At 38.5% G+C, this 20,439-nt stretch overlaps 4 protein-coding genes across 8 annotated transcripts in view; 3 read left to right on the forward strand and 1 right to left on the reverse strand.

Moving 5' to 3' along the window:
• Positions 1-4,791, forward strand: part of LOC136681059 (uncharacterized) — a 9,746-nt gene extending 4,955 nt beyond the window's left edge. For all 3 annotated transcript variants that reach the window (XM_066658642.1, XM_066658644.1, XM_066658641.1), the window contains exons 3-7: positions 246-355; positions 1,599-1,656; positions 2,250-2,332; positions 2,521-2,703; positions 3,405-4,791. In XM_066658642.1, the coding sequence (XP_066514739.1) occupies positions 247-355; positions 1,599-1,656; positions 2,250-2,332; positions 2,521-2,703; positions 3,405-3,580 (609 nt within the window). In that variant the 5' untranslated portion in view covers position 246 and the 3' untranslated portion in view covers positions 3,581-4,791. The remainder of the gene's footprint in view (positions 1-245; positions 356-1,598; positions 1,657-2,249; positions 2,333-2,520; positions 2,704-3,404) is intronic.
• On the reverse strand, positions 4,782-8,572 carry derl2 (derlin 2). Its single transcript, XM_066658637.1, has 7 exons — positions 8,433-8,572; positions 7,657-7,722; positions 7,258-7,331; positions 7,051-7,144; positions 6,091-6,286; positions 5,791-5,881; positions 4,782-5,502 (listed from the first exon to the last, which is right to left on the reverse strand). Exons 1-7 carry the CDS (start codon positions 8,523-8,525, stop codon positions 5,397-5,399), a joined length of 720 nt encoding a protein of 239 aa, XP_066514734.1. The 5' UTR covers positions 8,526-8,572; the 3' UTR covers positions 4,782-5,396.
• On the forward strand, positions 8,487-11,511 carry mis12 (MIS12 kinetochore complex component). Of its 3 annotated transcripts, none has more exons than XM_066658638.1 (3): positions 8,487-8,619; positions 9,249-9,416; positions 10,295-11,511. In XM_066658638.1, the coding sequence occupies exons 2-3, from the start codon at positions 9,383-9,385 to the stop codon at positions 10,927-10,929; spliced, it is 669 nt and encodes a 222-aa protein (XP_066514735.1). In that variant the 5' UTR covers positions 8,487-8,619; positions 9,249-9,382; the 3' UTR covers positions 10,930-11,511. The 3 variants fall into 3 exon arrangements, with proteins under 3 accessions (XP_066514735.1, XP_066514736.1, XP_066514737.1); XM_066658639.1 differs by lacking the exon at positions 8,487-8,619 and adding an exon at positions 8,772-8,860; XM_066658640.1 differs by lacking the exons at positions 8,487-8,619; positions 9,249-9,416 and adding an exon at positions 9,532-9,681.
• A 4,680-nt stretch (positions 11,512-16,191) lies between these two features.
• On the forward strand, positions 16,192-18,463 carry LOC136686268 (gamma-crystallin M2-like). Its single transcript, XM_066659935.1, has 3 exons — positions 16,192-16,203; positions 16,674-16,916; positions 18,182-18,463. The coding sequence occupies exons 1-3, from the start codon at positions 16,192-16,194 to the stop codon at positions 18,461-18,463; spliced, it is 537 nt and encodes a 178-aa protein (XP_066516032.1).
• The last annotated feature ends 1,976 nt before the right edge of the window (positions 18,464-20,439 follow it).

Raw genomic sequence — 20,439 nt, forward strand, 5'->3', positions numbered from 1 at the left:
GAAATACAGCTCATCGGACAAAATAAAACCACAGAGAGGCATGTGTTTGCAGGTCTGCCACTGAAAAAAAAAGAGAAGCTGCAATAACAGTAAATGGTGTTACTCAATACTGATTGAGATTTCTGCCTTTTAATGATCCTAAAGGTAGATGAAGTGTAACTGTATTGTGGTGTCAAAGAAACATAAGTATGGAAAATGTAAGGGTTGTTACACATAGTCATTGTCTGTTTTTCTCTTATCACCAGCATGGCACCCTTCACTAGTTTCCTCTGGCTGATGTTGGTGGGAGTAATTGTGTCAACATTAACAATAGTCCTCATATTCATCATTATCAACGTTTGTATTAGTAAAAACGGTAAGCCCTAACAATTTATCTTTAGTCATCAATGCCATACATTACAGACCTTGATTACTTCATATATATTATAACAGCTTTTTATATATATGTATTATTCCTATGTATATTGGAATCACAAAGAATGAGAACATTCAAGTATAAATATAATATTATTTCTTGGTCACTAAGACAACTGAACTTTCATTTTCCACATGAGCTCATAGCAATAACAAAGATGACTGATAGGCTGTATTTCTGCAACTAGTAATAAAGGTCAAAAGGATTAGTTTGTCCTCTGCGCCATCATATTTGGCATGAAGTGTAGCATTTCCAAAAGCAGCTCAGAGTGAATCATGGTTGTCCAAGCTGTGTGTGAAAGCCCCCGTAGTGTTTCAGTGCCTGAATGGCATGTTGGAGCTCTTTGTTCTCCTTTTCTTTTCCCAATATTGAAAGTAGTTTATTGGCGGCTGCTTGCACTTTTTGTGAGGAGCACTTTCACAATATAAACACAGTGAAGTATAAAAAATTCAAATATAGAATTATTGAACTGGCTCACTCAAATTCTCACTCACTCTTTTATTCATGTGACTACAAAGCTTTTCATAAGAGAGGTGCTCTGTATCAGTGAAACTGCATGTCTGTGCTATAAGTAATCATACCCACCTGAAAAGATTTTCACTGTGTTAGGTACAGTGAGTACACAACCACTTTATTGGAATCCCCCATCTTGTTGCTTTGGCTTGTTGGGGTATAGTTTGGCTAACAGTTCGCCAGTTCTCTAGCCCTTAATCTGGGATCAGTGTCTGACCACACAGCTGCAGTTGGCTTCATATATTCAGGTGGTGGATGATTTTCAACTGAGCAGTGACAATGACATGTAAAAACACCTGAAGAACACTACGGTGTCCAACATACTCGTACCACCAAAAACAGACACCCATTCTTTGTGAGCCTCATTGTTAAGAATGACAGTTCTGTGATGGAGCGGAAGTGACGGAAACTCTGCATAACAACAGATATATATTGTGATCTAGAGTGTGAACAATAAGAGCTGGTTGAGTCTTTAATTACAAATGCTTGTTTCTGAAGTAGATGATGTATAACGCTGAAAAAAGTACATCCTTTTTAGTACAACAGTTACAACCCACTGCTCATTATTCATTCCTTCTTGGACTGTTACAGTCTCAGCTTTGTGATGAATGCTTATTTACAACCCACATAATGCATCAAAAATTAGAGTCTCCTTTTCATCCTCTTTTAGTCGAGAGAAGACGTGCCAACATATCAAAAGCAAACCAAGCCAATTCAGAGCCCAAAGAGTAAGTATTTAAAATGTTGATTATATTGTATGCAAGTTCTGCTTCTGGCCTGTGTTTAAAAAGCCTGCATTTTTGATTCTGGATTGTTTTATTTTATTACCATGTCTGTCAAACTTGTTTTATTCTGCAGTCACAGATAACAACATTAGTGACTCAGTAGCAACAATATTAAAGGGCTTCTACCATAGAAAACAGAATGTACTGCTTCGCTGTTCAGTGTTTTTACCACTTTACCTGATGCGTGGCATTGATTTTAATGACCAACAACACAAGTTCAGCTGCTCCAGGCATTCCACTTTATTGGCTTTTCTAAAGAGATATGTTGTTAATGAACATGTGAATGTTCGGCTTAGAAATAATTAGATTTTTGTTAACTTTTTAAAATATAAGTTCCGTCTAGTCCCACAGATTTGGAGCATATATATATATATATATATATATATATATATATATATATTACCTGTTCAGCCTGCAGCCATTCCATTCCAGTTTAATCTGATCATGGAGCTTCTGACGTCTTTTTCTCTTAAGTAATAAATTACCTAATAACTGTGAGAAACTTTATAATCACACAAAATATTTCCCCATAACAGGAGTGGCTTGTTTTCAGCTAATATCAGTGAAGAGAAGCCACCTCCGCTGCCTTCACGGGACCAGTTCCTCATTGAAGAGTCCAGTAAGAATTAAGCTTAAAGTTTGAAAATCAACTAAAGATTGTTCCTTTGATTCATATGTTATAACTACTGATTGATTACTTTAAAAAGTGTTTATGAATTAATTTATTCCCATTAACACACCGTTAATAATTTTACTCTTCATAAGGGTAGAGTGAGTGTAAAGTGGTTCCACTGGGTGATTTTCCAGGGAGTAATAGTTATGAGGAGGTGGACGCAGATGCCTGTGTGGAACCCGTAAACGTAGAAGTTCAACAAGCTTTACCTCCCCTTCAATCCACTTTCATCAAGTTTCCAGAGACCAACAATAACTGGGATGACGTCAAGAGTGTGGCTGACAGCTACGATGATGTGGAGCAGTTTGACCACTCTGGTGAGAACAAAACATAAACCCCAGGGTTGGGCTTTTACACATCTCAAACCCTTTTTTTTTAGTGCGTTATTTCTGTTCGAGTCATCCTTCAGTTAATAGCACATTTGACTTTTGCCTCTTATTCAGCAAGAAATATTAATTTCATTACTAATACACTAATAATTAATTTTTGCTATTATGGTTATGATTCGGATGGTCTAAAATGGAGTTCTTGAATTTGCATGAACTAAACGTATGAAACTGTTGTGCAGCTGCTGTCTGTCACCTAATTATTGCTGGCAACTGATGGTGTCACATCTGATTTGCATACAACAGTGACTTTTTTTAGTCTTGTAAATTCCTGGCAATCTATCTGCTTTCAGAACAATGGCTTGTGTGTTATAATTACAATTATGTTATAAATTTAGTATAATATAAATTTAAAATGCATTCAAGTATTTTAATTCTATATTTTCTGAATGATTATTATCCTTTTTTTCTTCTGTTACTTTCATGGTAGCCATATTTTAAAATATTTCTCTAATAACATTTAATATTTGGGCAAGTACTGAGATTAATGAGCTATATACAATGCCATACTAATTTTATGTGTTATACATTTTTTATTTATGCTATTGAGAAAAGCTTTCTTCACCAATGAGAGGAATGACCCATATATGTCATAATTCTAAAAATAATAATTCATTGTTTGACTTTTCCAGCGCCACAGAGTTACGAGGATGTGGCGTCTTTGCCAGATTACGTGGAGCTCGAGGAAGAGCCACCTCCATTGCAGGAGCAGGCAGAATTCCACAGCCAAAGTGAGGAAAGCCTTGCCAGCTATGATGACATTGGTGCGATTGACAACGTCAGCGAGGATTATGACGACGTGGGATGAAGGAGATGATTTCCAGCACTTATATATTTTAAAAAATCTGCACAACTACAATTTAATATTTTTTGAACTCCTGCACAGAACTCTGCGTCCCATCTCACCACTAGGTTTTACAAGACTGCTTTTTCAGTATATCGTCATGATGAACTCTGACATGGTTCATCTGAAATGGATCCAATCAGAGCCTCAGAGGAGCCAGAGCAGGGTCAGTCTGAATATGAATGAAATCACTGGCAGCGCTCCAGTTAACATCATTAAGACGTGAAATCTTCTAAGTACTGGCAAAGAATTTTTGAAGGAAGCTGGGATGTATAACCATTATTACACTTCCAAAGAGGATACATGAAGATTGCTAAGAACATTGACTTATAATTGTATAACAAGCCTATGGATATTGAAAGCTTGCACTTACACTGACATTTACTAATGATTCACACTATATGAAATTTAAAGCCAGACTGGAAATGTCTTTATGTCATACATGTTATTAACAGGTAACTATACTTTAAGTTGGCTATTTTAAGTGTAAATCAGAGCTCAAAGTCATAGCAAACAGCTGCATTAGACATGTACATGACTGAAAACAGAGCCAGTCCATTTCCATATAATGTAACAAAGTCAAATTTATCCAACTTCTTTCAGGTATGTACAAATATCAGCCTGTGTCTTTTCAATACCAGTTATATTTTAGCACATAAATATTAGGAACAGTGCTCAGCTCACCCTGTATTTAACTAGAAGTGCTACACAGAATGATCCTAATCACATCCTTGCCTTTTTGTATTAAGATTTCTCATGTTTCTTTGCTGTAGATTGCACTTAAATGTCATGCCGTCAGTGAAAGGAATGTGTTAATGTTTAAGTTGGTAGAACAGGTCTCCCAGTGGAGGAGAAATGTTACTACACTCACTATAGGTTTCTCATAATTCGAAGCATATTAACAATTTTGAAGTAAGAAAAAGGGACTGTTTCACAAAGTAGCCTTTCCCATTTAACCCTCAACTTCTTCCTATTACACATGCATGATCCTGAGCTGGCAAAATAGAGAATTCCTGGTTTGTGAAACACCTCTGAGAAGAACTGAGAAGAAAATATCTTGTTTTCAAACAAACAATACAAATGTGAACCACTGTTTCTTTATATTGTCTTTTTGCTTGACAAATCTAAACAGCCTGCAAATACTCTTATGAACACCTGGAGATTGTACACTAATAAAAAAGGGGATGTTTTGAGCGACGCCACTGATTCGCACTAGATTTCCTTAAAGAAATATCAACACATGGTCCTTAAAAATATTTTTGTAAAATCAGATATAATCTCCAGATTATGTAAAGATTCCCTGTCTGTCAGGTGCCGTTGTGCATCTCCAAACTAAAAACCATTTAGGTACACTGATTTTAAGAGTGTGTAAGTTCTGCCTGAAAACAATAACCCACCAAATTCATTAGTCTGTGATTCTTACATATTTTATATACATTTATTATTATTTTTAAAAAAGTAAAAGTACACTTGCCCTGACTTTAGTCAATCCAGCTTTTTTTTTGCAGTAGCTGCACATTAGTGATCACCGTTGAACAACACAACAAAAAAAGGGCAAGAGCAACAGCGCTGAATATTCAGTCCTGCATCAATCCCATATCCGCAGTCCGAGTGTCAGTCCGGATGTTACAAGCAGCCGGAGGGGGAACAGTAAGCCTGCACACACTGCAGGGGTCCCAGTCTTTTCTTACAGCACAAGAGAAATGAGTTGAAAAAAAATCCTTTCTCCCCCACACCGTTTTCTCTCAGAGTCTGTGTCCATGGAGAAATGGCCTGGAGCTTAGCCTCCGAGCCGCTGGCCCTCTCCCCAGGCAAATCCACCTGGACGCTCCTCGGGAAGCGGGTTGTAGTTTGGATCTTCCTCTGGTGTGTCAAAGAGCATTTTACTGTGAAGACAATCAGGGCTGAAGGTTAGAAGGCTAGTGAGTGAGGTTTAGCAGAAAATTATCTCATTTTTAATATATTAGCATTTATTTTTCTATGTTGACTAAAAACATCTTAATATCTAAAGCAGCAAAAAAATGTTCTTGCTATTTGTTTTAATGTACACTATGACTGAAAAAAGGGTCAACATCCCTTCATTAATGGAAAATGTCAAACCCAGTTCTAATGATCCCCTTGTTTCTGTATCATTAAAACAACAACAAAATCACATCACGCCACATGCAACTTACAGAAAAGAAGGAGTCCTAAGCCATCTTCCACCACCTGGCTGATTGGGAAAGACATCCTCCAAGAAGTAATACACATGTCCTACTGCTATACCTGTGTGTGAAGGAATGCACAAGTATACAATTTGTAAGCAATGTCTTTTGACCCCCAAAACACTAAAGTAATATTACTCATGTTAATGATAACTTACTATAAACATGGTGTTAGCATCTTAAATTAAATTAACTTTTAAAATGTCACCATGGCTTTGAGGTAATGACAATGTTTCACCAGAGAACTACTAGAGTAGTTTCAGTACGCACCTAAAAGGTCCACAATGATGGAGTTGCCCAGCAGAAGCGAGAATCCCATGAGTACCCAAGGCAGGAAAGGTGCTTGGAAGTTGAGAAGGCCAAAGAAATTCATACGTACGTTGGGGTTGCGCCTGCTCCATATGTACACCAGCATGATGGTGAATGCCTGACCCAGGAACACAAGGCTCACAAACATGCCAAATATCTAAACATTCATTAAGTAACAAACGGTGAGCACCTGTGGTGTTATTGCAAGTCTACGAGTATGGTACAATTTTTACAATAATTTGTCTCATTTATCATTTCTCTGCTCTCCTAATAAACTTGCTAACTAAGTATAATCAACAAACCTACAAACATGTTATTCCTTGTAAAACAGCAACAATTTGTTAGTAGGCCTGTCACAGTACTGATGTTTTTGCAATCAATCAATTTTATTGTCATTTTACATTCCATTTTATGCCACTGATATTGTGATAATAAAAAAGCATGATAATGCAATGACACACGTTTAAAGAACAATAAACTTTTTGCAAACACTTGGTCATTAAGAATATTCTGACACAGAAAAGTACTAATCTATCAGTACACAAAATATAAAATAAAATAACACCACTTTTTAAAAACAAATCCAGATAATGGCTCCACATAATAACAGAGAGACAAGTGAAAACCAGAAAACAGAATACAGCGAGTGTATAAAATATTACTGAGGTTCATTCTCATTCAAACAAATAATACTGAGGTCAGCAAAAATGATTGAGATAATGCCTATGTACTGTGGATCATTTCTGTGACTGGCCTAATAGTTATTGCTGTTTGTCGTAATGATCAGGTTAGGATTTCAGCTTAAAAATGCCATATTCATAACTCACTGCTGAGCTGAACCTGGTGCAGGGAAGCCTACAAATACTTGCCCAATGAAAAGATTAGGCTACTTAATTTCCACTATGGGAACGGCAAGGATACGGTCATGAGAAGGCCACCGAAGAGGAACATGAAGACAAAGTCAGCGGTTCTGCCTCTGAAAGAGCCTTCCTCTAGCATTCGGCAATATCGGTATCTGTGAGAAACAAGTCAAGGGCTTTGGGACACATCATCTATTGGACTGACATTTTGGTAAACAACCAAACAGTAAACAGTGCAATTTAAACTGGACAGTTCTTGGAAGGATACAAAAATATCATATTGAATAAGAAATTGAAGCCAACTGGACCAAAAAACAAAAAGTTGGTCACAAGCCGCCATACCTGTGGAAAGATGAAGAATAAAGGTCATTCATGTTATTCACTGCAAATAGCAAATTTAGTTGCATTTCGATATCGTTACTGTCCAAAGAAAAACATGTCTTCAAACCAGGAATTTTTACAAGAGAAGGAGAAAACCACATAATTTTTTTGTGGAACTTAATGTAAAAAGATTTTGGCAAATTTCTATTGGTCCATTATCATGAAATTTTCACATAATATGAATCACAGCTTCTGTGCTCACATACTGTAGCTAACTAAATATTGACAAAAACGGATACATGTTTTTCTTTGGACAGCGACAATATTGTAGGTATTACACACTCACCTGGTAGTGCTTTAATATCAAATCTGGATTGAAATACAGCTGGAAAGGTGTAATAAGTTCTAATTGCTGCAGGGAGAAAGGTGGGACAGGGTAGTTAGGCAGAGTTGAAAAGCTGTCCACTTGGAATGAGGTAGAGTTTAGATTTTGCCATTGAACCCAACGCAAACTTGAGAATTATTTAAAAAAAAAAAAAAAAAAAAAAAAAAACAGGAGCTCCCAGTAGTTTCTGATCATTTTCACCGGTAAATTATTTCATAAAGCCTTTTTGGTTTTAAAGACTCTCAAAAAAATTGCTGAGAGCACCTTTAATGCTCTTGCTGAACTCTGGAATCATCTATCAACAGCTGTTAAGGAATGTCTAGCTGAACTCCACCAGATAAACACTAACCTTGATTTGCTTGCAAAAGTAATGTCAAGGGGAACAGCTAGCGTCACGTTTATATTAGTAACTGTCAGATTATAATTAAACAAAATGTATATTTATTTAATGCATCATTCGCGTATAACTAAACAGACGACTAAAGAGTACTTTCTAGAATCGCCTGACACTCAGATTATGTTGTAACTGTGAAGCTAACATTAGCTCTAGTTGGAATTCTTCGTTCCACCTTAAATGGAGTAGTACATAAATTCCAGCCCAAAGCGTCAGCGTGTCACTACCACACCATTTAAGGTGGAACGAAGAATTCGAGAACTGAACGTTGCCTTGCTAGCAAAAGCGAAGCGAAACGTCGAACAAATGTCAAAAACACAAGCAGAAACGGCTTTCTACTCACAACAGCCGCCGTGGTGAGCACACAAGCCGTGGTATAAGTCCGTGTAACCACAGGAATCTGTAAATATTCTTGCTGGAATGTCTGGTAAGCCATGGTTATTTAGACCGACTCACTCTCGTACAGGCTTCCGCCACTGTGTCGTTAACACGGAGCAGGAGTAGAGGAGCATCACGGCTTGGTTAAAGCGGTAAGTGTCAGAATCTGATTCGCCCTTTTCAGCTAGAGGAGTATGGCACTTTACTATTGGTCCGCGTACACTGTCCAGTAGGGAAATAACTAAATAGGGAAATTTGGGGCTTGATTTATGGGTAAATTCGTGATTTTAACCCGGTGGAATTTCTTTTTATTATTTTTTGGTCGCCTTTCTGTATATTCAGTAAACGAACTTAACTCTCCAGTGAATACCAAGCTTTTACCCCTGATAACAGGTTTGTGTTGTGTTTTACATCATGATAATGCAAAATAAGCAGTGAGTACTGTGTTTTTACCAGTTTGCATTACCAAAAACAGCCTCAAACAGGTGGTTTTAGACATCTTGGATTTACGACGTCATAATCCTAATGGAGCTTTTGGGCTACTGGAAAGTGGCAGTGGGATAATGGGAATAGAGTTGGAGACAATATATTTAAATTTAATCTGCATGGTTAAATAAACCTTTATTTGATTTGTGTGATTAAATGTATATGAAACACATATAAATAGAAATTGTGCAATAAAATGTGCATCTATCTATCTATCTATCTATCTATCTATCTATCTATCTATCTATCTATCTATCTATCTATCTATCTATCTATCTATCCTAATCTTTTCCAGAGTTATGTAGTGCCCTACAGAGGGACCAGGGAACAGTTCTGGACGCAGCCCGTGGCGCCCGGAGACCAGCAGAGGGAGTTTTATTGTGAACTTCGTCAGAGCGCAGAAGAAGAAGCAGAGCGCGGGCTTTAGGAATGGCGGCGGAGAACGCAGAGAATAACGACAGCGGTGAGAAACACTTTAATGTTTGTGACTGTAACATGTCTTTTCTCTCTCTCTCTTTCCTCATTAAGGTCTCTGTGCTGGTGTATAACCGCTAGATATTAAAATATGACCGCCTTCTCCTCTGTGGAGGTCTGAACTCGGAGAGAGGAATGTAATCGTCTTCACTCTCCAGATCTGTTTGCTGTAGGTTTAGTCTGAACTAAACAGACTAAACCTGATTTGACGTGTCTGAGTGGTGTTGTTTATGAGCTGTTAGATCTATCATGAGGTAAATTAAGACACGGTAATGGAGTTTCTTATGCCATAAACACAAGGAACTAGGTAGTTTTTTTTTTTAAATACAGTAGTAGTTTTATAAAATACAGCTTCAAAATAATGGTAATGCTATGTGTTGTTAGTGTTGTTGCTATTCTCATATAACCAGATCCTACCTAAGGGATTAGGGGAGGGCCCTCAGGCTGTAGGAGAGCAGTAGAAGTGTGGGTGAAAATTTATTCCATATTCACAGATTCGTGCAAATAGGTTTAGAGTTACATCTAAGCCATGTTTAATATGTTAGGGACTTGCTGAAAGCAATCAAATTCTTCCCAGAAGAGAAAATGTTGTTATTGAAGCAAGTAGAGGAAGATCAACCTATAAATGAACCCTTGATATCAGACGATTGGATAGGGTTTAGTATTCAATTCATCCATTTCAATTTATAAATTAAGATAAATACCTTTGTTGATAATGCTACTTTCAAAGAACATCTTTTCTTCATATTCTAACATTACATTAGTTAGAACTTGTGAACCGCTTCATCATCATCTTCTTTGCTGCTTAATCCATTTCAGGGTTGTGGTACTGATCTAATTTGTTTTTAATTTTCCTCGCTTTCTCAGTGGGGTCTTTGTCCTCAGAATCGCTGAACCTGTACGAGGCGCAGTTCTTCGGCTTCACCCCACAGACGTGCATGATGAGGGTGAACAGTGCCTTCCAGGACTGTTTGTACGAGATGCTGCTGGTCGTGGAGTCAGTATTTGTGCGTAAACTTTCACAAGGGAAAGATCCGCCGGAGGAGCTTAAGCTTAAAACCCGAGAATGCACACAGCAACTGCTCTGCTTCTTGCAAGAACGTTTTAGGAAGCTTTCCAGTCGCATGGAGACTCTTCTGGTAAACAGCGTTCTCTCTATCCCTAAAAATGTCTTGCTGCCCGATGACGAGTCTCACCGAAAGTATCCCCAGAGTCAAGCGCAGCTTTTAAAGCTGGAAACCTCGATTGTGGACCTTCAGAGGTCTTATCAGGCTGAGATGTGCGCCAGACAAGCCCTGCTGACTGAACTTGAGGAGCAGAAACAGACGCAAGAGCAGCTGGAGGAGGTGCTGAGGTGGATTGAGGAACTGCGGTTGCTGTGGAAACGTGAAGGTATGGGCAACGCCCAGGACAGCTTCCAGCATATGATGGAGACTGTGAATAAACTGCAGAGCATTATGGGGAAGATCAGAAAGAAGAGCAGATCTCTAGATGACGTGTGAACTACCTGCTATGTCCAAAGAAGGCGCATGCAGCCTCATGTTGACTGTGCATTGTGCACACATGGCACTTATATATATTTTATACTGGCTCTGGGTGTGCAATGACATGGCCTATCCACAAGGAGGAGCCAGTGCCATGTCTATATTTGCCACCTCTTTAGCCTACCCATCATAGTGGGAAACTAAGTTGTCCATGTCAAGCATCCCATTTGTAAGCAAGGGCGTTCCTCACCCACATCTGAAATGCGGTCAAGCAAAATTTAGGCGACATTTACTGGTAATTTAGAGTCCATGCTCGCTGTGGATTTTGATACTTTGATGTTCTGTCCAGTGAGATCTGACTGAGGCGCCTGAGATGAGTGGATTTCCCCTTGGGCCCAAATCTCTGGGTTTGCTTTCTTTCTTGTTCACAGTCAGAGGGATCTAGATCTAAATAAGGGTCAGTTCAATTTGACTGTTCTTTGCCTTAGGGAAAGCATGTTGTAATGCAGCTGTAGATACATGTGTTGGATTTGCTTTGATTTCCTTTATCTTGGTTGCAATTGCAATATTCTGAACCCAATAAACTACTCCTATTTTTAATTGTTGCCTTGAAGTACACATACTTTTTGGTTTGGGTTTTTTTTGTCACATTTTTATCAAAATAGTCTTATATTACTGCAAAAAAAATGATAAAATGCAGTTAATATTTGTTGAAACTGCAGCATAATTAGTCAAAGGGTTTTCTGTCCTTTTGCTAAGTACAAACTATAGTAAGCGTTATTAAATTAGAATCAAGATAAGGGACTGCTTAATGATCATTGTCCTAGTAATTCAGACATGATTGTATTTTCTACTCATAAGTGCAAGCAAAGATTTGTGGCCAGTGTGTTTTCACATCAAGGCCGGATATAAACAGAATGAATAACAGCATGATCAATGGGACTGTAAAACATAGAGCTGGGGTTTTGGACTTGCTGGGCGAAGGAAGAGCGAGGGAAGGAGGGCGTGGGCGCAGTAAGGGATCGGGTGGAGCGAACAACAGAAGCCCCCCCCCCCCCCCCCCCTTCCAGTCAGCAGCCTGGTTGTCTGTCTTTCTCTTTCATCTCTCTCATTAAAGACCCAGCCAGAGCAGCAGGGGCTTGCTTGCTACCAGCTTTTCTGGATAGAGGTGTCGCCGATTGGACAGCCTGCCAAACACACACACACATCACGTCCAAACTGCCACCACCTTCAGATCAGATGATAACATCTGACAATAAAGAATCCTTATCTTCACATACAGTCACATCAGCAGTAGGACACGAGTGGCTCAGGTTGAGTTTAAACATTGTGCGGTTGCTGATGAGAGACCACTGAGATGGAGTTGACAGAGGAGAGATTATGATGAGTCTCGTTTGGTGAAAGAAGCTCATTTAAACATTGTCTCACACCAGACTTTCCAATGTAGACTAGTAGCTAAAGAGGCTAATGTAGGTAACACAATTGAAATAATAAGCAGTAATTAAAATTGTGCAGTGTGTGTTCTTATACCACATGCTTTGTTTATTATTTGGTTAATGTACACCCCTTCTTTATTTGTCCAGTCTAAAAAAAACAGAAGCAAACCACAGACATTACTTCTGATCTGGTACTTTTAGGAAGAAGAGAAAGTTTTCATTTTGATTCTCACTTGTTTTGTGTGAACTGTTCCTTTCAGGTCAAAAGAGATTAGCGGTCCTAATCCACAAAGCATATCCCATTAGCATAAGGCAGATCTTGCCTCATAGGGCTGCATTTTGGCAACTTACCTTTTCACATAAGTGGGAAAGTCAACATGTCAGACCTCCAGGGTCACCCCAGACATTCTGTTTCCACTCTAATCCAAGAAAATGCTATCAAAATTCAAATTACATGCCACTGCTTGAGACTTTACCCTGCTGTGGCTTAAATCTCAGATAGTACAGCTAACGCTTCTTCATGTAATGGAAGGAATCAATAGGAGCATGAGAGAAATTAGTCTACACTGACACTTTTGGAAGAAATCATTCGTGTTAAGTAGCTGCACTAAATTCATTCGGCTCAACCTCGTATAAGCCACTTGCTATGAGCGATAAATAAAATATGCCCCACTGCCTTGAGAACCATCAGCTTGGCTGGCGCAAGACCATCCAAGAGTGTAAGATGTTAGTTCAAAGCCTTCAGCTATTTTTTTATTCTCTGTGCTGGAGATACAGAGTCGGAGAAGGAACAGAGTGCGTTCCTGGGCAAAGCTCAAAGCCGGGAAAGAGATACTGAGAGGCAATTATGACTTGAAGTTGTACTTTAGTTTGTCTAAAAATTATGACTTAGGAAAAATTCAGAATGTCAGAGACCAATCTTCAAATGTCACTCAATCAATATAGACTGCGGAAGCGGTATGCGGCTAACCTCCAGAGACACCATATGTAGTCTGACTCGATCAATAACGCATATAGATTTGGTGTGTATTGTAAGTAGGGTCCGGATGGCTTTAATTAAGATATGGAACAAACCTGTTGCTAGCAATGCAAGCTGTTCTTCACAGCGATGTTTTCAGTGGCAGCTTTGTTACTCTTCAAAAAGGGCCTTGTTGTAATTTGATGTTGTCAAATATGGCCCAGAAAGAGTGCCCATGAGGGTCTTAATAATCAGAAGAAAAAGATGGCTTGATACAAAAGTTTATTCAGACACTGATACAATGGCCTTACAAGAATTGACTGGCTACTAGTATTTTTTACTGACATAGCGGCTAAATAAAAATGTGATATATTAAGCTAGCAACAATATTAGCCTTTTGGCTTCTTTCTACATTATGTTCTGATCCTAACAAAACTGTAAAGATGGCATACTGCTATTGGCAGCCAGTCTTTCTTGTGTTATTATTACATTCTACTTGTGGTTACTGTCACTCGATCTACTTCATTTAAGTTTATGTTTTGCTACAAGCAACTCCGTGATATTTCAGGCTAGATTTGCTATGAAATCAAATCAGGTTTATTTTTTCTTCCATGTTTCCATTTGGTGTTTTCCATTACTAAGACTGGGTATCGAATTGGTGTCATCTCTTTAGAAATGTGCTCCTCGGGCTTTTTAGCTTATTGCAAACCTACTTGATACATCACAAACAGCTTTGAACATGTAGACGTTTCTAGAACTGAAACATCCACTGGCAGAAATTCAAAAGTGGATAAAGGAAAACAGTGTGAGTTCTATTCAATGTTTCTTTTTTTTTTTTTAACATTATCGATTTCCACAAAGAACACGCCTTCTCCAGCCCCTACACTAAAGATATCCAGTGTGCCTTTTCAGTAATGAAACACCTCTTGGTGTCTATTGAGGATCCCCGTTTTTGTAGTTGGTGGATCAGAGGTCTTTGTTCAGTGGCACTTGGCCTTTGAGATCAAGCTGTGAGCTTTGATTGGCCTGGCTGAGTGCTACTCTCCCGGGCCCATAAGAGGATACTGGTGTCCTGCTAATGATCCTGTAACTGGGAAGTGAGGCAAGGTTATGGTTAAGAACATGGTTCCAAATGCCCACAGGCCCAGAGTCTACCCAGAATTAAGGTGCAAGGCAGGAATACACCCTGGAGGCCAGTTCTTCACAGGGCAATATTGTAAAAAATATTTAGCTGTTTTGTTTCTGATCAATCTTAGTATTTACTCAAATAAAATATTATGACAAAATGTTCATGAGAATATTATTGTTATTTATATATTGTTAATATATTGAGAATCTATGTTAATTCATCTAACATTGGTAAATTTGATCAATCCAATTTTATTATTATGATTTATAAATAAATAATATTTTACAAAAGCAACAATACACTTAAAGCCACATTGACTCAGTCACTTACTGATTTATTCTCACGTTTTCCCCACAGATATGAGGAGATATGTCTTTATGGGAGATTCTTTGTTGAATGTATATCAATTTCTTCACTCTTAGCGAGAAGGGAAAACACCCCTGGAATGTACTTTCTCCCAAATGGCCTCATCATTTCTATCATCGAGACACCAATCCTCAGTCTGAGATATTCCCGGCACCCCAAGCAGCCTAATTACCATAAATCTGGGAATGTAGATGAGTTCATACCAGCATTTCCACAATGTGCCCATCCCCTGGTTCTTTGGGCACCAGCAACAGGAACTCTTTGGGGGAGGGGAACCAGGCTTGGCATAGCATAGGGGACAGCTGGTGACAGACTGTTTGTTCTTCTTTGGGATGGCAGCCCAGCACTGTCAGGGAGAGGTCACCTTCTCTTTAGCCGCAGCTCTTCAAGAGCCTCAGACGCCCTTGTGCCTCTTCTGCATCTTTATGTCTGCTGCTAAGTTATTTTACTTTTGTTGGGAAATGTGAATTAAAATCTGTCTTAATTTCCCCGATATAATGTGCGGTATATCATGAAATGGAAGTAGATACATAACACACTAATGTAACTCCAATTATATTAGCAATAGTGCTAGCAACAAAACAAAGAAATCCAACTGCTAAATTGTCATTAGGGATTTACAATGAATTTTTAAAATGAAATTTAAGAAGATGACAACTAGATTTTTGTCAATTTAAATCAACAATGCTATCATATTTGCACACGTTTAAATCAAATGGGAACAAAAACTGTATAAAGCCAATCACATTACTTACAATGTTCGCATTGGGGAAGGTGCATTCCTGGTGCATGCCAGAAAGATAAAAAAGCATATGCGTGACTTTAAAAGTTAAAATTGTGACCATAAATCTAAGGAGATCTATGAAAATAAATAATAGTCAAGGATGTCAAAAGCTGTTTTGTTGATCTCCAGTGAAATGCATTGGGTTTGTACCTGTCCCAAATGACATTTTCACCAGCTAGCAAAAACAAGATGTAATCAGAGGCCACATAAAGGTCATCCCCTATAACCTGGATAATGACAGTGATGACACTACAGTAGGCCTACTGTACCTAAAGCTCATAACAATACAGTTTGAAAGCGCTGTATTGTAGCCTGCCTATGGTACGTATGGACCAAATGAATGTGTTTAGATAATAAAAAGCCCAGCTTTATTGTCTTGCCCATGCAATCTATTCTAAAGTTTTCTGGAGAATGAGTCATGTGGAAATTTAATGAATACATTGCAGCTGTGCATAGGCCTCAGTACATGTTGCTCTGTCAGGGATTTTTTCACAATAGGTGGTACATATGCATTGGGTTTTGGCCAGGTATAAAAGTAAGGGTTAATCCAGGCACAGTGTGAGTTCACCAGCTGGAAGCTGTTCTGACCTACCAAACCCCAAACATCATGATGGGCAAGGTAAGCACCACCACAGAGCCATTGGATAGAAAAACCCACTACTAGTAGAAAAATCTAAGAAGTCTCTTTTGAGTCTCTGTATAATCTCACAGGCAAAAATGAGACCAGAAGGAATGAGAACGTATTTTCTGCTCAAATATTTCTCGTGAGAAAAAAGAGCCAGGAATCGAATATGTTTCCTCATGAATTTTAGTGGAGATAAAAATCACACAATGCTCAGTTATGCAGAAATAATAATACTGCAACTTTTATCCTATCCAAGAAAAACTTGGTATAAAAATGGTATAAATAGCTATGACCATTTTTGGTCAGATGTTTTTCATCTGCATTTTGTCAGATACTATTTTTCTTCAAGGAAATTTAGGAATTTCATTAAGAAGCAAAAACTGGGGTGTGCACAAACACTATTGCAAGTGTACTGTCCATCAGTGGCTTACTGAGGTGTGGCTAACCTTTCTTGGTCCTCACAGGTCATCTTCTATGAGGATAGGAACTTTCAGGGCCGCTCCTATGAGTGCAGCAGTGACTGCTCGGACATGTCGTCCTTCCTGAGCCGCTGTCACTCTTGCCGAGTGGAGAGTGGCTGCTTCATGGTGTACGATCGTCCCAACTACTCTGGAAACCAGTACTTCATCAGGAGAGGAGACTACAATGACTACATGCGCTCATGGGGAATGAGTGACTGGATCAGATCTTGCCGCATGATTCCCATGGTATGATAAACAGGTTTTGACAGATGTGGGTTGTTCAGGTCTCCAAGATTATGTTCCAACTGCCTGATTTCTATTGTCAACTAAAACCAGCAATACCCAATTCTACAATAATATAAATCCACAGATCTCAATCCTGGTCCTGGTGTGACCCTGAGCTGCACATTTAACCTATTTCTTGCTCTCACACACTTTGACAAGTCTGAGAAACCCTTTAAATTCCAAGCATACTACACTCTAAGCTGATTATTCTGTAATTATTTGGACTTCTGTGCAAACTGTCTGATTTAGTCTTAAGTTATAGATATGTCTAATAGAGGTTTGGACCAGCCTGTGGATATTTAAGAGGTTAATTAGCTAATTAATCTTTTTTTAAAAATCACCAAATCAAATCTGTCCATGTTGACTTATCCAAATTATTGCTGATTAGTCTAAACTTGTCTAAAGTTTGCTTCTGCTATTGTGCTGTACCTATGAGTCTAATGTAGCAAAGTAAAATTACAGCCGCCAGTTAGCATTGTACAAGCCATGCCTAAATCACCACAGTTGCCTCAAAATGAATCTTTCTTGTCTGTTTCTTAATCTTGTCAGACAATGCTCAGATGTCAAGATGGCTAATTTTAGCTGTGCTATGTCCTCGTGTAATTTTTGCTAGATAACAGTTTAACAGTTAACACTGCAGTTTTTGCTGCCACATAAGGAAGCAGTTCTTCTTCCTTGAGATTACTTGCAGTTTTGTTTTGTTTTTTTTATTAATGGATGATTTAGACATGGAGTAGTATTGATGTTTAACAGGTAGCTAAAAGTTTGCCTTAGTTTGTAGCTACATCAGCCTTTTAGCTGTAGTTTCAGTGACTGATCAAAAGGAGAAAACTGCTTTATATGTGAAAACTGCACATTTATGACAAGCTTTTGGCCAATAAGTTTAATAAGTTTTAAAATTTTTTTATTAATGCTACAATACAACAATATACAATACAGGTTTGGGACATATGACCTACATAAAACCAATATAAATTCAGATATAACTCCTAAGAACACAAAATACAAGAAGGTAACTAACAGACATATGAATAATCATGCAAATTAATTGGAAGGAGCAGTATGTACTTCAATTAAATATCTAAAGTAGTGTAATCTAAATCAGGAGAAACAAGATGTGCAAGTTTGCATTACCCTAAGTTTAGAGCCTAGGTTTCGGTCTTATTTATTGACCAAAGAAGGTTGTTACCTCAAACCTAATATCTTCATCTATTTTCCTACAACAGTACAGAGGATCCTACAGGATCAGGATCTATGAGCGGGAGAACTTCATGGGTCAGATGATGGAGATGACTGAAGACTGTGACTCCATTATGGACCGCTACAACTGGTCCAACGGTTGCATGTCCTGCCACGTGTTTGACGGCCACTGGCTCATGTACGAAGAGGCTCACTATAGAGGGAGGATGTGGTACTTCAGACCTGGAGAGTACAGGAGCTTTAGGGAGATGGGAATGCCTGGCATGAGGTTCATGAGCATGAGGCGTATCCTGGATTCCTGGTATTAAAAATCATGTCGTTTATAAGTCATTAAAATATTTTGAAAAGAAATCAGCACACAGTGTGTTTGTCTCCTTTTTAAACGTCTTGGTAAACCCGCAAAAACAATTGCTTGATATTTGTTATGTCACAAATTACAAATCAAGGGAATAAAGATGACAAGGTGCTATGTTAATAGTGTAACATTGGGAATGTAATGTTTTCAATTTAGTTTTTATGCAGCATCTTAGTTTAGATTGTAGATTTAACAATTATATTTTTTCATAGTTTTTCACCAATGTTTATTACCACAGAGACATCAAAGGCTTTACTGCACTGCTTTACCTGGAATTGCTCTTCTTTAATCTGTGGTGGGTTTTAGCTTAAGGTGGCCATTTATATACAGTGTGATTCTTTGCTTTAGGCTTAATAATGATTTGGTACCACTGGGCAAATCCTCAAAGCTTTTGGAAATCCTCTTTTACTCATGTATTTTTTTTTTTTGCCTGCTCTCCTCGGTGTGTGTGTATTCTTGTGATTCAGTTCTGTTCCTGTCTGGGATGTTGTAGTGGTCTATAGACGCACCTCTACTCTTCTCCAACAATAGAACAGCAGGACCTGCACACAGAGCAGCTGCCAGGAGCAGCTCTTATGTGCCACAAACTCTTTCTCCACTCTGCCACTCACCACGGATGGTCCAGAGTGACACCCTGCTGCCCAATTAGCCCCCCCCCCACTTCCAACATAACAAAAGACCTCTTAATGGCGACTCTTTTGGCCCCACTCCAAATCAGATCGTACAATGTGGCGCAAGGCTAAAGACTGGGGCCTTCACAAATGTCTCCTCCAGAAAGGGCCTCCTACGTCTTCATAGCCACTTACCTACAATGGGGAAAATTACAGCAGAATGAATGGAGGCTGGGGTTAGGGGTGTTGTAGGGAGGGGGTCAGGGTTAAAGTAAATATCCGATGAAGTATAAAATTTCCATAATCTCCCCTCTCTTCACAAATAGTCGATCAACCAATTTGCATTTGTTGCTGGACGTTTCTGTAGTTCTGTACTGGAGCTATGATGAAGCTAATGATAGCAAGAGATGTACAGAGCTGTTAAGGAAGCTCAAATACTCTCATATGGCTTCAGTTGTCTGTTTGCATTAGGTGTATAAACTAATAACGTGAATTTTATATGCTCGTTTTCTCTAAATCCTACTTTTAAAAAAGGGCTCTATCCATGTGAATAACCACTTGCAAAGAAAAAGGAAAGTACACAATCAATGATGGCAAGAGAGGGAAGGAGAGTTGTTTAAAGTTAATGTAAGTGTTAAACAGTTTGATGTAGTATGTAAACATTTCAAAAACACTGTTCAAAGCTTATAATTTAATTCTCAGTCCATACAGACCAACTGTAGAAGCTAAGTTGAAATGCAGAAGTTAGAAAATATGCACAAGGATAAAGTCTGTTATGGCCCCTTTAAATTTCCATCCGGCAGATGTGCTTCTCCATCCAAACTCATACAAACTGCCTAGAGATTATGCAGATTCAGGAACTTATTGACAAGAGCACTAAGGTTAATATAATTACATCAATACAAATGTAAACCTACTGGCATGTTGTACCTAAATATTGTCTCCAGGTTGCACTCCTCAGCTAAAGCAATTTGGAACATACTACAGCACAAGCGGTCAAGGCCTGAGGTGGTACAGGGCTTTGGAACAGGGATTGATTTGCATAATTCAGCTTCATTTTGCAAATGTTCTTTGCGACTCAGCAAGACCCGCATTGCAGATTTCAAGGAATGAGGTTTATAGCTTATTGCATTTAAATACAGAAAACTGCTGACTTCAGTAGAATTTCATTTTAAACCTCAATGCAGACTATTTTTGGGGTAAGGGCTCATTATGAAGAGGAAAAACAGAAGAAAGAAACTCCAGACAAAGCATGACAATCTGACTTGAGTGATTGAAAGATGATTTTACATCAATAAATTCAGAAATCTTTTTGTCG

The sequence above is a fragment of the Hoplias malabaricus genome, chromosome 2, assembly GCF_029633855.1.
Source record: "Hoplias malabaricus isolate fHopMal1 chromosome 2, fHopMal1.hap1, whole genome shotgun sequence".
Classification (NCBI taxonomy): Eukaryota; Metazoa; Chordata; class Actinopteri; order Characiformes; family Erythrinidae; genus Hoplias; species Hoplias malabaricus.

What these genes read in the sequence shown, in the direction of transcription:
- derl2 (XM_066658637.1), bottom strand. Translation starts at nt 8,525, where the DNA reads ATGGCTTACCAGACATTCCAGCAAGAATATTTACAGATTCCTGTGGTT. An exon ending in TGCTCACCACGGCGGCTGTT is followed by an intron (nt 7,723 to 8,432) that starts GTGAGTAGAAAG and finishes TTCTCCCTGCAG; the next exon opens with CAATTAGAACTTATTACACC. An exon ending in TGATATTAAAGCACTACCAG is followed by an intron (nt 7,332 to 7,656) that starts GTGAGTGTGTAA and finishes ATCTTTCCACAG; the next exon opens with GTATGGCGGCTTGTGACCAA.
- LOC136686268 (XM_066659935.1), top strand. An exon ending in CTTGCCGCATGATTCCCATG is followed by an intron (nt 16,917 to 18,181) that starts GTATGATAAACA and finishes TTCCTACAACAG; the next exon opens with TACAGAGGATCCTACAGGAT.
- mis12 (XM_066658638.1), top strand. Translation starts at nt 9,383, where the DNA reads ATGGCGGCGGAGAACGCAGAGAATAACGACAGCG. An exon ending in CGCAGAGAATAACGACAGCG is followed by an intron (nt 9,417 to 10,294) that starts GTGAGAAACACT and finishes TCGCTTTCTCAG; the next exon opens with TGGGGTCTTTGTCCTCAGAA.